Here is an 18,261-nt window from a genome sequence, read left to right as displayed (position 1 = left end):
CCTGGATCATATTACTTTTCAGATATCTGTGTCAGAGACACTGGCCTGATGATGACAGGGGTGACTCCTCAGCAATGGTAAAGTGCATCCCTTACAAAGAGGGCCAGAGGGGAGAGAGAAAGAGCCACTCAGGATGTTCAGCTTCAGGCTGTGAAGACCACCACCCCCCCAACAGTCTGGCCTGCTAGCTGCTTGCCCCACTGACAGCTCAGCTCTGACTCCAGGAGGACTTTAATTAGCATATTAATTATGTCAAATAATGATCCTCAGTGTGCTATTTTACCCATATGTAATGTACTTGGATCAGTTACCTGAACCCTCTCTCAATCACTGCTCCCCTCTTTCCTTCTTCCTTGTCACCTTTCTCCTCCCAATGGCTCTTGTTCTACATTCCTGATTTGTTTTTCAGGTGTTTTCATTAGCATATGTTCATGCTACATTTGCTCACATGTTTCATTATGACATGTGTGCCTTGCACTTTGATCATACCATACGCCCACATACATTCTCCTCTCCTGTCCCTTTGTCTGCTGGTTCATGATTCTACTTTTATGTCTTACTCCTTTTTAAGTCACTATTGTTCATAGAAGAGAAAATGTAGCTCTCTTTCTGATTCTGGCTTATTTTGATAACATGATGATCTATAGTTCCATCCATATTTCTGAAAATGACGTTTTCTTCTTTAGAGCTGAGTAATTCTTCATTTTCTTTACCCATCCATCTGGGGATGACACCTAGACTGATTTTACAACTTGACTATGACTAATAGCACTATAATAAATGTGAGTGTGCAAGTGTCTAGTGGACACTGATTCTGATCCCTTTGGATCTACATACCCAGGAATGATATGGCTGGATCATTTTCTTTGTTTTGAAGAGACTCCATGAGCACACTAATTTACATTGCCATCAGCAGTGTATAGACTACCACAACCACCCCATCTCCTACCTCCTCATCACAGTTTGATTTTTACTTATTTTCGTGAGGATAGCCATTCTGACTTGGGTGAGATGGAATCTCAGTATAGTTTGTTTTGTTTTAGTTTCAGTTCCTAGAGATCTCATTGCCAATAGAGCTTGAGCAAACAGTATTTTGTCCCCTTGCCTAAGTTCTTTCTTTAGCACTTCCCTGCCCTTTGGCCTTGCTTTGCCCTGGAAGATATCCCTCCTAGACTACATCTAGGTCAGGGTCTACCCAAAAAGGCAATTTCAGACCATCTGAACCAACTGTTTTGATTTTCCCTTCCCATATGGCTATTGCTGAATATTTTGTGTATTTTGGGGCCATTTTTACTTCTTTGTCTATTGATTGATCCATTTATTGCTTTGATTGATAGTTCTTTGTGGATTTACTATCTGTTATTCTTTATGTGCCTTGAATATTAATCTCTTGATTATAGAGAAATGGCAAACATTTCTTTTCCTTTCTGTAGGTTTCTCTTCCCAAAGGAAACTTTGAATTAGAGGGCATACTTGACCAGATTTTTCATTGAAACTGATGTTGTGGAAGCTAGGGACAATAGATGGATTAGGCACTGGGAGATATGAAGATAAATTTGAAGTGACTAATAATCATCTAAGAAACTAAAGAGAAGGGTCCCAGATACCTCCTGACTATCCATCTTAATCTTTCTAGATTATGACAACATGATCCATGTGCCCTTTTACTCTCTGCCTCCTGGTCTCAAATGTGGTCTAAGGAACACAAAGATTGTTGAGGAGCTTGGTTTTCTAAAATTTCATGAAATAAGTAGTGGGCAGACATGTAATGCTGGAGGTCTACACATAAGAATACTTCTAACGAATGCCTAATGTTTATTGCCAGTTATCTTTTTTTAACAAGAACTACATTACTTTTAGATTACTGGATAAAGCTTCAAGCCTACTTTTTCTATAAAGATTAAGATAGGAGAGGCTTCTTAGAATGTAACAGGTCAAAGCAGGGAGGCTCTGTGTGCCTTTATTCCTTGAGTTTCTGGGAGGTGAAGGTCAGTACCTTCTCAGAAAGACTAGGGAAAGAGATTTGGCAACTCTCACAATGAGCCCCATGCAAAGGAATGTTTAACAGCTAACACAAACAAAGCTGCTGATGACAGTCAACCACCATGGGCAGAAATGGCCTGCTTAGCTCCAAAGGGCACATTTCAAAAGCCAAGTGAGTCTCTCCAGGAGACCATGCTCTACCTTTGCCCACTCAGCTGCCAATGGCCACTTCACTGGAATGCCAACTGCAAGTGTGTGCAAGACCTGAGTGGTATCAGTGCATTTGTTTGTATTACTAAGAAATGGAGCTGTCATTCTGACATTTTTCATTTTCTTAAACTCTTGAGCACAAGGGATCCTGGCCCTGGACACTCAAAGCCACTTTGTTCTACTGTGTTCTTTATCCTGCCTTCAGAGACAGTGTGGTTTAATAATGAGGTATGCTGGAACCAGGCTGCCTGAGTTTGAATCCTGACTCTATTGTTTAGTAGCTGGGTAACTTTGGACAGATTGCTCAGTGCCTCAGAGCCTTATTTAGCTCACTCTATAAAACGAGGAAACTTCAAGCATCTTCTTCATAGAGTTGTATACATAGGCATGCGTATTAGCTCAGCCCTTGGGTCCTGCTGGGATCTCAGTGAAAGAAGTCTGAATAAAGCAGAGCTAGAACTGCAAATCCACTGTGCTACCCTCTGATAGACAGCAGCCCCATTTTTCATGGCCTGAGTCCAAGTCATAGTGCCTTGGATATGAAATAGGTGACATTGACATATGTATGTGGAAGCCTTCACTCAACTCCTCCAGGCCTGGACTCCTGCTCTAATATAGACAATAACCATGCCTGTCTCATAGGGCTGTAAAGATGATCAAAGGAGTGGTGCACTTAAAATGTGTGCACAGGCTGAGGCTTATGATAGGGTGATTCATTCGTTAGTGACTGTTGTGATTGCTGATCACGTGAGGGACCAGCAAGACTGCTTGTGGTTTATGGCTAAAAGTGTTTTCCCATCCCAAGACTTAGAGCTGAACAGATCTTAGCAGCAAGATAGTAGACTGGAGATTTGGAAGCCAACTCTACTGTGTAATGTGAAATTCCAGTGACAAGTCATCACAGGCACACAGAGGGAAGGAAGACAACTCCAGCTACTGAGATTCAGGGCAGCCCTCTGCCCTCTGCCTGTCTTTGGTCAGGAGTCAATTATTCTGGAGCTGGGCGGGTGCTGAGAATCTTCTACAATATTTCCATCTACCTAGCCTTTTCTGCAAGCAGAGTTTGACAAAGGGGATAGGAATGTACCTGACAGAGGCTCAAAGGACAGAAGTATAGCAAAAGAACTCTGGGGAAAATGGAGTCTTTCTGACATGTTGGCCAAGGGCCAAATCATGAGCTAAATACCTAAAGCCTAGAAGCTGAGAGAAAGCAGAGCTACCTGCCTTACCACCCTCCTTATACAGGCCAAGGCCCTCCTAGCCAGGATGTCTGTGCAGAGGGAGATGTTTCAGAATTTCCGAGGTTTTGTGTTAGAATGGATAAAATATCCATTGCTTAGCACTTCCGAGATCTTGCAGGAGGAAGAGAGTCTGGCCACACATCCCACTCCAGTAGGCCAAGACACTCCAATACAATTTGGGGCCTGTTTTGTCACACGTGGCATCAACTTTGCACAGACAGTGGAAGCAGGCTGTTGAAAGGGCATGGTCTGCAAGGGACTGGTCTGGAGGTGCAGGCGGCCCACTGACCACTCACATCCACCGGAGTCACCATATACACCGTGGACATCTGCTTTGTTCGAGGCACCATGCTAGGTGCCGAGGTTACAGGAGACTGGTTTCCTACAGCTATGGTGACAATATATATATATATATATATATATAGGCTAAAAGCAGCAGAAATGCATTGCCTCAGTGTAGAAGCTAAACCCGACTGTAAACAAAGCTAGCTCCTGGAGTTTGCAGACAGTTTCCAGCACTGTTTTCTTGCAACTGTTTTTGTTCCCTCCTCTACGTCTCCCATCACACAGAATCCTCTCCATGTGTCCCCCAGGGACGCTGATCTAGGCCAGATTCGACCAGATTAAATGCAGATAAAGGCAGGATTGTTGGGAGGCAGCTTTCACTGATCACATGGGTGGAGATCAGTAAAGCAAGAGGTTTTTATGGAGTTTAGGCAAGGAGTGATGACGCGTCATCTAGGAGCTGGGATTGAGCCCATACATGGTCAAATCCTGAGCGCCTGGGCTGACACTCGGGTCAGTTGCCGGAAACTTGGAGACAAAAGGAGTAATGACGTTATCCGGAGTTTTCTCTGTGCAAGGAGGTGAATCTTTCTTAGTGTGGGTGGGGTTAGGGGAACCAGGACAGATGAGCAGGCATTCCTGCCTAGCACCTCTTTAAAAACCCAGTGAGGGCAGTGGTTTTGTTGTGAGACATACATCTACTCAGCCCCAAACAGGGACTGATGGCAGAAGCACAGATACCATTAAGGGCAGATTAGTGAGGTAATGGGTTTTATTTGGGTTACTTATAGAAATATGGATGACATGTTATTTACAGGAATAGAAATGACTCAGATAGCTGCATCTCCAAAGCCCACTCCAGCATGGGTGATATCATGCAAAAGCTAGAAACCTGGAGCCCACTGCACAGCCTGCAGACAGCTCAGCAAGTTGGAGAGTGGCCTTCTCATGTGGCCCATTGGTCTGAGCTGCTTCCGCGCAGCTTGGCCACGCTCTCTTCCAGGCAGTTCAGCTGGCCTCTGCCTCTTCCTGCTATCTGGGTTTGTCTATGAGTCTCCTTTGTACCTTACCTTGCCTGAGAGTAACCTTTGGCAGTTCTTACAGCTTGGGGAGAGAGGGGCATAGTGAATCTAGTCAGGTTCAGGGACTTTCTGAAGCTGTTTTGAGTTGCCTACTTCCTGTCCTAAGGAGCTTCCTCGCAGGAGTTTGAGCTGAGCGGTTCAACTATCTGCAGAAGTCCTGTTTTAAAATATCCTGCTTCCCACTTTCTTCCCATCACCCACCCTCATGCCTTTTCTAGCTCATGTCTTAAAGAAATTTTCCTCCAAAAAAAGTTGGAACCTGAAAGGAAACTGCTGTGCCCATGATTTAATTGTGAGACTCTCCCTACAAGCTCAGGAGGTCCCAGGTGAGTGTTGTTATTTTGGAAGGTGGTAGAACTTTTCAGACATAAGGCCTCTAGAGGTGTGCCTTGAAAATTCCAGTCTAGCCTCACTTCTGGTCTCAGCTCTCTGCCTCTGGTCTGCAGCGAAGATGAAAGACATCCCCAGCTGCAGGTTCACAGCACCATGAACTCCACCATATCTTCCTCACAAAAAACCAAAGTGAACTCTCTCCCATGAAACCATGAGCCAAAATAATCCTCCCTTCCCTTAATCTATTCCTCTTGGGTATTTAGTGATGTCGATAAGAGAAGTAACTAAAGCATCTGGTAGGATCTATCCAAGTAATTACATCTGCCAGGAGCTTTTTTTTTTTACATGTAACCTCATACTCTGTGATACTTTGGGTTATAACTCCAATACACCTTTTGGAAGGTTTCAACCCCTCATAGAACAACCAGCAGACAAGTTAGACACAGCCACACACTCTATTCAAGACAACAGTTGAGTTGAGGCGGTGATACGATTGTAAGTATGTTGAATCTCCAAAGAAGAAAGCATTAAGAGACCATATGGATAGAGAATTTTACTTCGTGGAAAAAATGACATTGTAAATGGAGATGAGCAGATGAGCAAATTCACAAAGAGGGTAGACGAAGTTCCTATGTCCAGAGCACAGCTCTGGCCTCCTCAGTACCAGGCTAGACCCAGCACCCCCAGGGAGATATAGCAGTGTCCCCACACTGTTGGCCGTGGCTGATCTTGTACCCATCTGACTTCCACTGAAGGAGCCCTTCTCTTGGAAATGGTCAAAGGCATAAGGCTCAGGGGTTATCAGCAGCCTGCCAAGATCTGTAGCCCACAGTTGCAGCCTCTGTGTAGAAAAAGAGTGTCTGCTTCCTCCCTTTTTGGACCAAAGTTGATTAAAATATTTCTGACCCAGAATGAGCCAAGTCCTTACTATACAGATAGCTTCTGCTGAGCTCCTTCCTGGAGAATGTATAATATACTTTATTAGGGTAGGCAAAGTTTCCCTGACAGTACTCAACTGGCCTCAGAGCTGCCAAAATGCCTCTGCTTCAAGGACCTAGTTGCTGAGTTTCTACCAGGAGTGAAGCAAAAGCAGGGAATGAGGGTCCAAAGCCTGGTCCTAACAAGCTTTAACCTTGGGACAGCACTGACCACAGAGGCAACTGTTTTATGAGACCGTAGGGAGCGGCGTTTGCTTCATGCCCATACTTACACATTTCCCTTGACGATGAGAAGGGAGAAACAGCCTTTCTGGACACACACAGGAAGACACACACAAATCCCAAGCTTGCCCCAGTGGACCTGTTCAGAGGGTGGAGCCAGGTCCAGCACCAAGATGGATACACCCACAGTTCAGAAGACCCACACACACTTCTGCCTTCTACCCACCATGGATAACTACCTTCCTGACCCGTAAACAAAACAGCAGGAAGCTTTGTGTTTTAGCCTCGGTCACTTACTTTTGTATTTGTGAGACATGACAAAGTTGTTGCTGGTTGCCAGAGTTCATTGTCAACGTTTTATGACTATATCATATGTTTTTATTTACTCAACAGTGGAAGCGTCCAGCCTGGGCTATTATGCATGGCACTTCTATGACTGTTCTTTTTCGTATCCTCTGAATGAATAGGTTACATTGGAGAGGGATGGATGCACTTGTATATAATTATCTTTTGATGCTTAACAAATGTACCCCCAACCGAGAAGCTTCCAAGACTAAATATTTGGTCTCTGGTTGCCTACTTGAGTAAGGAATTTGAAAGCATCCTGGAAAGGTGGCTATGGCTCAGATCCTGCCTGAGGCTGAGTTCTGAAGCTGGCCTCGGTCTGGGTGCTGTGTTTATGAGGTGCTTGTCACAGAACAGTGTCATCGATTGAGTGTGCTTGTTACGTCAGAACGTTGTGGTTCTGCAGCTGCAGGATCTTTCCTCAAGACTGAGCTCATGACATGATGGCTTTCTTCCTCAGCACAAGTAAGCCATCAGCCAGAAGAGAAGTAAAAACTGTGTCTCTGATGATCTAGCCCCTAAAGTCACATGATATCACTTCTATCTTGTTCCATTTGTGGGAAGAGAGCCTCTAACTTCAACCCTTACTTGAGAATCCAATTTGGAAGGTAGTAAAGGATGTTCATATCTCAAGTCTACAAATTTTAAAGCTTGGACTTGATTATGCTAGAGATTCATAAATAACAGAATATAGACATTCACATGAAAGTTCATAAGAAATGTGTCCAGCCAGCCTCTTCTAGTCATTTAAATTTTTGTGAATGGCTATAGGCAATTTTGGGACATCTCCTGGAGACAACATTACATAGAAAAGGAAGTACAAAGGCTTAGGTATCAGATACAGCCAAGTGGGTCTGAATCCTGGATTCACTACTTAATCATAAGCACTCGGGTACTTCAGCCACTTCTGTTCTCAAATTTCTTTAAGTATAAAATGAGGGAAATCAATGAAACCCACTTTCCCATGGCTAACTAAACAACATAGATCCACATGCCCTTGATAATGGTGAACTCCTTCCATCTGCACAAACTGCATAGATGGAGCTCCACTGGACTCCGTGACTGGTATAAACCACACCCCAACACAAGCTCTACTGAGGTGATAGACCCTGTAAGGTGAAAGGCAGAGAAGCTGTAATCCAGATGAGAGAAAAGATGAGCCATGCCTGGAGTAGACATGAATGCATACACAATAGAAATCAAGGGCATTTTGAAACAGGAAGAAAGGGCAGAAGGTTTTTCTCGACCTGGGTTCAGTGTGTACAAAGATGGTAAGAGAGGACCAGGAGAGGTAAACGGAAATAGCAAAGGAGGTGATTGTATTTACTGATCATTGTAGACAGGAGGAGGGGAAGTAGATGGTGGGAGGTTAGAGTAGCAAGGAAAAAAATGGAAATTTCTACTCAGTGTCACAATCTGATGAAAATCATTAAAGCTAAATAGAGTTTTGAAACACTCTTGTGTGTTCACTAAAAATAAACCTAGGCAGGCCAGGCTACTGAAGGATCTCTCACTGCGCTTCCCAGGGCTGGCAACCATGTATACAACCTCTGTGTCTCAAACTGTGAACAGTAGACCTAAAGCGGACCATTAGAGAACTCTTCTGAGTCAGAGTCCAGGCAACTGAACTTTGTCCTTATTGTTTGAATCTTAGAGGACGGGCTGACAAGGAGATGCCGTGGGGTCGGTTGCTTTTATAGGCCCTTAGTTCGCCATAAATGTGTTTCTCAAGGAATGGTCATGTGGAAATGGCTATCCATGCACTCAGCTCGTCCATGTGTTTGACTTCTACGTCCAGATAATGAGCCACTCATGCCTCGTACTTCCCTTCAAAAAGGCTGATCTGTTTTGCAGCCTCTGCTTCTGTTACATTATCCAGCCCCAGGCAGTGACGATATGTATACAGAAGGCAGAGACATTTTTCTGCTATGATAGAAGCTTAAAGGAAGTTGGAGCCAATGGTCTTTCACTTTGAAGCCAAGGGAGTAAGAAGCACAAATGTTGCCATCTCACATATAACGGGGGCTAAAGAAATAAGCAGAGAAGCTCCCTCTAGCCACTGTTGAAAATATGATCTCTAACTCCTGCGTGTACACATCTTACTCTTCATCTAGCGTGCCCCCAACCTGTTTTGATGAGGTTGGTATGTTCTATCAAAGTAGACACAGTTACAAAAATCACTTCACTAGTGATTTTGTGAATAAGCACTGTCTGTGCTATCAATTTCTTTGCTTTATTCTGAATAAACACTAAGCATGAAGTGGATGGTTGGGTTTGAAGCTTGAGACCATCAATCCCTAACCCATCATCTTGACGAACCTCCCTGACTCCGGGTGACAGGTTTTGATCACCTGGGAAGTGTTTATACAAAAACTCAATTAGGCTCTTTGTTGTTTTATTTCTTCTCAGGTGGGAAATCGGCAAATGGAGCTCCTGTAGCCTCACCTGTGGGGTTGGCCTGCAGACCAGAGATGTCGTCTGCTCCCACCTACTCTCCAGAGAGATGAACGAGGTAGCTGTCCTGGCTGATGAGCTGTGTCATCACCCCAAACCCAGCACAGTGCAAGCCTGCAACCGCTTCAATTGCCCCCCAGCCTGGTACCCTGCACAGTGGCAGCTGGTGAGTCCTGAAGTTACTTCCAACTACAGTTACTCTTGGTAGCAATGATTCAAGGAAAAGGAACACTTTCTCAGGACAGCTTAAATGAACACCCAAGTTCTACTGTTCCCTCGCTTCTTAGCTCTTCTCCACCCTTCCTCAGACATAGACCTGTTCACTGTAAACACCATGACATAACCCAGTGTCCTTCAAAAGCATACACTGACACTGTCCATCTGTTAACCTGAGCATGTACATTGCAAATTGTCAACCAAGCAAGAAAATATTTTCAATTCAAGCCACTGTGGTAGCTTTCCCATGAAGATAAAGTTGTTCTGATTTCTATTTGCTTATATTTGCAATTCTAGTAGTTGATTTTTTTTTAGATTTTTACTGCATTTTGAGAATTTCACACATGTGTACAATAAATATGATCATATGTACCCTCTATTTTTCCTCCACAATTTCCTCATGGTCCCTCAATATGTCCCCCTCCCAATGTCATTTTCCTATGCATATTGTCAGGATACCTTTACTTAGTTAATCCAAGTTTAAATTCCTGAGCCAATTTTAGATTTTAAAACTTTCCCCTGATTTTATGAATTCTAAAAGTCTGAATACCATAATTTTGAAGCAAGAGATGGCAAACTGCAGCCCACCAGCTAAATTCAACCTCCTTCCTTTTTTGTAAATGAAGTTTTATTGGAACACAAACCTGTCTATCTTTTTTACATATTATTTATTTTGTTCTATGAGGACAGAATTGTGGTTATAAAGTTTTATTGAGACACAGACTCACCTGTCATTTTTTACATATTGTTTGTCACTGATTTTTCTACAAGGACAGAATATATGTCTGTGAAAAAGACCATATGGCTCACAAAACCTAAAGTATTTACTATCAGCCCTTTTACAAAGTTTCCGGATCCTGCGCACACATACACACACAGACACACAGACACACACACACACACACACACACACACACACGCACACCAAACCAGTAATAAAAATACAACCACTCTATCATAATATATTATTAAAGTTATTATGCCCCAAAATGAATGGCGTTTTGGCATCCCTCTAAAGAACACAAAACTTTTTAAGTTGGCTGACTGGGGGACATCTTATTCTGCAGTTTGTTCCTCATTAGGGCATGGGACATGGCTTTAAAGTGACAACAACCACCACAAAATTAAGTCTGCAATTTAGAAGAGATGTACACCCAGTGTGAGCCCATCAGAAACTCGAGAACCGTCCCAGTTAGGGTGAGAAATTTTATAGTCATCCAGCTGAGCAGAGAGGACAGCTGCCTGTATACCCCTTCCTTAAAGCTAAGAGATGGTCTGCTGGTCCCAAGCAGCTGGAAGTCTTCAATGTTCTTTCCTTCTCCCTGGGTAGCACAGAGGGTAATTTAGTAAGCATCAAACAGTACTGAGCAAAATGCTACAGTGTGGCCAACACTTGGGATCTGCAGTTTTCATGGCCACAGATTTAACCAGCTTAGACCTTTGCTTAGGCGTGTGGTGTCTACACCTATACTGAACACACACAGACATTTTAAGTTTTTCCTAATGAATATGTGATATGTGTGTTTTACTTGGTATTATAATGTAAAGATAATCTAAGCTACCCAAGAGGGGTGTGGAAATTTCCAAAATATTAAGTCATTTTATATTCAGGCTAGAGCATCCATAGATTTGGGGTCTCAGCATCATACCCAAGGAATATCCTAGAACCAGTCCCTTTCAGATACTGAAGGACCTCATATATATATAACATATATATATACATATATATATATATATACATATATATATATATATAAACTAAAAAGAGACCTTGTGCATGAATTTCCTTTAAAATCTTGTGTGTATTGTGCTGGGCCCATTAGTCCCATGCTATTTTGTGCTGGTGCTTTGAAGTCAAGTGGGTGAAATGTATTTTGAACAGCTATGAGCCAGTGATTTACTAAGAAATGCCCATCATTCTTCATACATTTGAAATTGATTCTCACAACAACCTAGGTTAAAATGGTATACTATGCAAATTGAAGCTAAGGGGTGAGTGGCCTTCACCCATGTTTTGTGACTGAAAAGTCCACGATTATCTGAGCAAGCACCGTGTGAGCACCCTTGATCTGTAAAAATAGGTCTGTGGCCTAGATGGAACTTTGCTCCTGCCCAAGAGCCCGGGGCTCCTGGCTTCTGTTATACTTTCATTGAGATCTTTAAACTGAAGAAAATGGCTTTAAGCTGGCTCATGCCAGGAGAGAAAGTTTATTTTGCCTCCACTGTTTGACTACTCAGTCTCTGGATTATGCGTCACTTGTATTTTGCCACTATGTGAAGAGTGCTTGGTGAATAGCGTTTATTCTGTGACAAAATGGATGGTTGTACACAGAGTGCCTCCCCACAGGCCATGGGAGGCTCTTCCTCTCACTGATGTATTTGTGCACAGTTATGAACCATAAGGTCAGCACTGTAGCGGCTTTCAGGGGAACACGGCCGTCCTCTCAGTAGTCACCCATGCTACTGGTTGACTAATAGTCACCCATGGTCTTGGCCTAGTGTGTTTTCTGATCCTTAGTGTACATCACATACTTGTGGCTCTGTGGTCAGCAGCTGCCATTGTCAGCCTCATACCACAGCATCCATATTGGCACAGCAGATTCTGTCTGCCTTGACCTAAGAGGACATGAGTTTATTTTGAAAGCCTGTTCTTTTTTCTTCCACAAGCAAGACAATTAGGAATGAGGCAGATTCTGCCTGTTTCTCACATTGGGAAGCTAATACCAATTACCTTTTTAAAGTTCATCCAGTTGGTTAGTGGTTTCGATTTATGTCCTTATGTAACAATCATAATAGTTATCAAGAGTATTTTAAGACAATAAGAAATGAAGAATTTGAAAGACACCAGGGAGGACACCCTACAGAGAGTATCCATATAGTTTGTCACTTTTGAAATCTCATTAGTCGTAGCAGAAATATTTTCTCCTATTGCTTCCTAAAATCTTCTTTAGGTGAGCTTTTGGATACAATGAGCTATTGCCACTTCTTAGAAGAAATATGGCTGTTGTTTTTATTGTATTTGAAGTTAATTAAAAGGTAACTTTAGGTGTCCCTGAGATAAAGGCCTATAAGGATAGGCGGGCTACCAGCTTCTGATAATCCCTTGCCTGATTAGCCCTGTGATTCCTCAGCAGTCTTGGTAGGGACAAAGAACCTGCCATGTAGACATGATTCATACAGGTCAGCTGTAACCTGCCAGGGGCTCCGTTTAGCACCCAGCCTGCAGCATTATTGTTTTGGGTTTTTTTGTTTGTTTTGTTTTGATGACAGAACAAGAGATGGGGGTTTCAAATCCTTCCTTTAAAACTGAGAGGCAACCTAATGGACAGCCCATCTGAGTGGCAAAACTCTTCCTCCTTTTCTGCTTGGTCCCAAGGTCACCCCCGACCTCCTATGTATGTTTCTTTCTCTAGAAAAGTGACATGGTATAACAGTCACCATCTGCCTGATGGGACACAAAATCCTGTGTTCTCTGCAGAACGTTTGTCTAAAACCAGCTCGTAGCCAGTATTTATACATTCTGTAGATCTGGCCCAGAACAGGCAGGGATTCTCGCCATCTCTGTTACAATTCTGTTGTATTCAAAAGCAGAAATCTAATTCTAGATTTGGTTGTCAGAGACCCTTCTATTAGTGTGTGCTTCTTACATTTTAATCTTTGGTCTCAAAAATAAAACCTTGTTTGATAGTTTTTTTTATCAAGTTAACTTGAAAACTTTGCTAATTCATATTATATATAATATATATATTAGTTATTAAATTCTCATCTTCATCTTTAGGATTGTCTGCAAACAGGTATTATAAACCTCCCAAGAGATGAGCTCACACTAGACAGTTACAGCAGCATGACTAAGGGACCCTGGCATGTACCACATTAGCCAAAAAACACTTTGATCATAATCATCTTTTACGAGGACGATGTCCAGGAACTCTTCGTAGCCAGATAACGAGCCAATAACGCATGATCCTGTCAGACCCTCATGGCCCCGCACATCTGCCCATGCCCCACCTCTAGTCACAGTTACTCTCTGTACATCCCTGCCTGCGCTGCTTCCTCTCCTCCCTGCACTGATTCCTGCTACGCATGTGTTCCCTCCCCTGTCAGAACCTAGCAGGAAACTGCCCCTCTACCAGACATATCTCTCACACTAACCTATGGGTATTCACCAAATAGCCGCATCCTTATCTGCTCAGGCATAGCCTGTGACTCCTGGATTAGATGCTAAGGTTAATGAAGGCCAAGACCCAGTCTCAGAAGGACCCATGCCATGATGAAGCAGAGAGGATGGTGAGGAGGGGCACATGCCAAGGCTGCTAGCTTCCTTTACTGAACATTGTACTATTCCAGGGGCTTCTTCTCTTCAACGTTTTTTATTATCATCTGACTGTTTCCTAAATTTATATAATGGACTTCAGTTTTCACCCCTCTCCCCTCTCGCATTCCTGCTCTCTGCCACTTAAATCTCTCTTCCCAACGAGCACCATAGCATCCCCATAGCTCTGGCACAGCTCTAAGCACCTGATATATGCTTGCTCACACAGCCCTCACTCTACTGTGTGATGTTACTACCCTTTCCAGATGAGGCACTGGGAGCACTGAAGGGTTGCCATGCACCCCAGCTTTATTCAGGGTTACCCATTCTCCTGTGTAGTGCTCTCTCTTAGTCTTCTCGGCAACCTTAGGCTGGAGGGGGGGGGCTGAAATTGTCCCATCTGCAGCTGGGGAATGAATGGCATCTGATATGCTTCAAACCCCATTCTTCCATCTACTTTTCAATGCACCTTCTCTAAGATACCTTTACTATTTACTCTGCAGGGTTAAATTGTGAGGAAATTTGAGAAGACATCTTTGAATCTGCAGTTTACATAAGTCCCAGCATCCGTTGCCATGTTTGGGGCTTTCTTTAATCGATGTCTCAAAGCAACACAAATGCACTGCTTATCCCAAGTTGGAAATGGAATAAAATGGTTCTAAATTTGTCAGCAGGCATGCTTTCTTTCTGGGGGAGCAACAGTGAGGTCTCTAAGACAGGGTATATGCCTTTTTCTTTTCCATCTTCTATGTTCTCCTCTTTCCTCTTCCTTCAGAGTGAATCCCTCCAGACATTGATCCTTTTCTTATATCTGTTCAGACTCTGACCCTCCTGCACCACTCTTATGAGGACCATGGTGACTATATCAACCTATCTGATTATATAGGACTATTACGGAATTAGCAAAGTCCCTTTGACTATTCTAAGAATTGTGTCTACCAGTTCTAGAGACCAAGACATAGAAACCTTCCTGGTCATTGTTCGGCCAACTACGTCCTGCTCAAAAGTCAGCAGGCTGAGCACTTAATCTCCAGTAGCACCAGGACTTTTGACTGATAACTTACCCTCTACCCCCCCCCCACCCACACACACACATGGATCTGCATGCTTTCATTTGATTTGATTCTAATCATCACATTTTAAAGAGAACAAGGAGAAAAGGAGAAATACGCTGAAGGGTTAAACGGAAATGAATCAGCCTGCCCTGGGGCATAATTTAGATTCCACTGAGCTGCAAATGTTTTATGTTCAGGATTGCATCCACCCAAGTGCACATACATATTGCACACATCTGTGCTGAGAAGACAGGAGCAGTCACCACAAGCCCTATACATCCTCCACCCCTGGCTTAAAACTGTGATTAGCTCTTTTTTCCTCATAAGCCTTTTCTTAAATCAGGGTCACAATTCAAAAATGCACATAGTTTAGCTGTATAAAATGCCATCTATGAGAGAAAAATCTCTCCCGATGATATTAATGAAAAAGAAAAATCTAAATAATAACCATGCTTCAGAAAGTAAAAATTGTATTTTCTAGGTTTACACATATGCATGTGCACACACACACACACACACACACACACACACACCTCTTTTGGTCTCAACTAGAGGGCTATCGAGTCGTCATCAGTAATGTTATGTTTCTGTGATTCAAATATAAATCTGTGTAGGTTAGGGGTCATATTTATGCCTTAAAACTGTTAGAATGTTTAATTCATTTTCAATAGAATTTTGACATGAATATTCGATCCTATCTTTAGAAACAGCAATAAACACAATAGCAAGGATATCAAAAGTCAGATTTCACATGTGGAATAGTTTTGTTTTTATTTACAAGCAGAAAACTCTTTGGCTTAATCACTCTGAATCCCATTGGGCCTGTGAGTCACATTGTAACCATCTATGTAACCCAGAAGGCTCCCTGCATAACCCTGTGCTCTACTGGTTGGGAAGGTTTAAGCCACAGTGACCGATGCGATGCTGCTTTGCCAAATGATGCCCTCACTTTAACAGTGTTTCTCAGCAAATTTGGAGTCCTAGTTTCCCTTTATTTCTCCAAGTCCTAACCTCAAATTTTGACCTTGATTATACTTGTATTTCCTAGTCGCTTACATTACTAAGTCGCCTCAAAGATTTACATTACGCCACATATATCCCTGGCCACTCCTCCCAGCACACCCAGCCTTCCTTCATAGATCCCCGCCATCACCACTCTCTGGCCATTCCCTCTCTGGAATCTGAAGCTGTTCCCAGCCTCATGTGTCCTTCACAGTAAACACTCATGTCTGGCTTAATTCTGTTTCCTGCAACCCGGCTTCATTCTTTCCTCTCTTGGATTTCTCCCTGAGCCTTGATCCAAGTTCTCACAATCAGTAACGCAACTATTTTAACTATCAACCACAGAATTGTCTCCATAACCCTCACTCGGTACTGTCCAATCTGGTATCAATGCCTTCCTAACACAAACCCTGTATTAGACCTTAAAGATGACATATTCTGAGACCCATCAAATAGGGGTACGGCACGCAATGCTACACACACAAATTTAATCAAGAAAGTCTTTCCTCCATGGAATACTGCTATGGCACAGACATTCCCTGGGGAGATATGAACAAAACTCTACTTACACCAGGTAGAATAATCTACTTAACCAACAGTAGACCAACATACTAATACCACTGAAGTCCAAATGGCTGAAACAATGAGTTTGGTTTGAGATTTATAGGCAAGTGGGTGAAAGGTTACTTACAGAAGCAGAAATGATTCAAAGACAGCTACATCACCAAAGTCCACCCCAGCAAGGGTGACAGCTCACCAAAGCTACAAATCTATGTGCACACTGCACAGCCATTGGGTGGGAAAATATCCCTTCCAATGGCTCAGTGGGTCTGAACTTTCTCTAGGCTGCTGGGCTGGTCTCTGCTTCCAAGAAGCTCAACTTATCTGAGAATATCTCTCAGCAATCTATGCTTGGAGGAAGGAGAAGGTTCTAATCAATCTGGTCAATCTGGGGGACTTCCTGGGGTCTTTGAGTTGTTCATTTCCTAAGCTTAATGGCTTTACTACAGGACAGTATATTTCACCCCATCCCACACCTATCCCATATCCACCCCGTAGAACATCCAACTGTTTTAGCTCTCTTTTGACTTCTTTTGCCTTATCAAGATCACACACAGACATACACACACACACAAATTGGACAGTTTTATCTCTGAGGAAATTGTTACATATCAAATACCAATTGCTCTTTCTTTTTTAATTTTTTATTAGATACTTTGAATTTACATTTGAGATGTTATCCCTTTACCACCCCGCTCCGCTCCCATCCCCCCTCCCCCTCCAGTTGCCTTCACAAAGGTGCACTCCCTTCTGATCACCCTCTCCACCCCATTGCCTTGTCATTCATTCCCCTACATTGGGAAAACATGCCCTCCCTGGAACAAAAGTCTCTTCTCATAATGATGCCAGACACTGCTGTCTTCAGCTACATATGCATCTGGATCAATAGGTCTCTCAAAGTGTGCACAAAGTTTGGTGTTTTAGTCCATGGGAGTTTTAGAGGGTTTGTTTTGTTGATAATGTTGTTCTTCTCATGAGGTTGCAACTCCTTTCAGCTCCTTAGGTCCTTTCTTTAGCAAGGTTAGTGGGGTCCCTGAGTTCAGACTGATGGTTAGCTACAAGCATGCTCAGCTGTATCTATATGACTCTAGCATAGTCCTGAGGGCACATCACTATCTGACCCCTGCCAGTAAGTACTTCTTGCCATAGTCACATATGATGTGAGTATAAGCCTGCCTGATTAGATGCTGTCTTCATTCTTGATTTTCTAGCTAAATATTTGTGTTGCCTCTTTTGCAGCTCTGTACCCCACCTATCCATAATTACGTTGTTGCACTCTTTAATGTAATCTCTTTTTGTAAAACTGGTTATCTGGGCTGGAGAGATGGCTCAGAGGTTAAGAACACTGACTGCTCTTCCAAAGGTCCTGAGTTCAATTTCCAGCAACCACATGGTGGCTCACAACCATCTGTAATGGGATCCGATGCCCGAGTCTGGTGTGTCTGGTTGTGTTCTTCAGTAGTTTTCTCCTTCACTAGATGACAGATCCCCATAATATAATAACCACTTACATTTGTCTAAAATCCCCAGCATCTAACAGAGTGCCCAGTGGGTACCAAAATGTTTGGTAAAAGTATGACTGAGTAAAGAAAGGGGGAAATGAGTTATAAGCATAGTAAGCAGCTCGTGCCAGCTAAACCTGGAAATTTGATCCTAGAAACAGAAAATAAATGTCATTTTGTATTAAAGGCAGGGATATGCTTGAAGCACCAAGGAAATGAACTCAACTCCAAATTATACTACCAAATGAAACATTTTTAAAAATCAGTGCAGGCAGAATTTATTGACATGCTAATCATGGAGAAATCTTTGAAAATACAGGTCACATGAGTTTATTTCTACATAAAAAATATAACTTTTAAGTGGTCTCTTTATTGTATATTTCTTAAATGTCTTATAAAAATAATGAAGCCACAACCTTGCCATGAATCATGTAGAGCAGCTAATATATACAGCATAAATGGTATCTTTATTATTTGTCTTTATTGCATATATTTTAAAATACCCCTTACCAGAGATTTA

At 42.7% G+C, this 18,261-nt stretch overlaps 1 protein-coding gene across 2 annotated transcripts in view; it reads left to right on the top strand.

Moving 5' to 3' along the window:
* ADAMTSL1 (ADAMTS like 1) overlaps positions 1-18,261 on the top strand; it is a gene marked incomplete at its 5' end in the record, with an annotated part of 379,578 nt that overhangs the window by 257,052 nt on the left and 104,265 nt on the right. For both annotated transcript variants that reach the window (XM_080921555.1, XM_080921554.1), the window contains one exon: positions 9,049-9,259. In XM_080921555.1, coding sequence (XP_080777681.1) covers positions 9,049-9,259 — 211 coding nt within the window. The remainder of the gene's footprint in view (positions 1-9,048; positions 9,260-18,261) is intronic.

This window comes from Micromys minutus (genome assembly GCF_963924665.1).
Source record: "Micromys minutus genome assembly, chromosome: 9".
Lineage (NCBI taxonomy): Eukaryota > Metazoa > Chordata > Mammalia > Rodentia > Muridae > Micromys > Micromys minutus.
The sequence above is the reverse complement of the archived record's forward strand: the minus strand, read 5'-3'. Positions and strand labels throughout refer to the sequence as shown.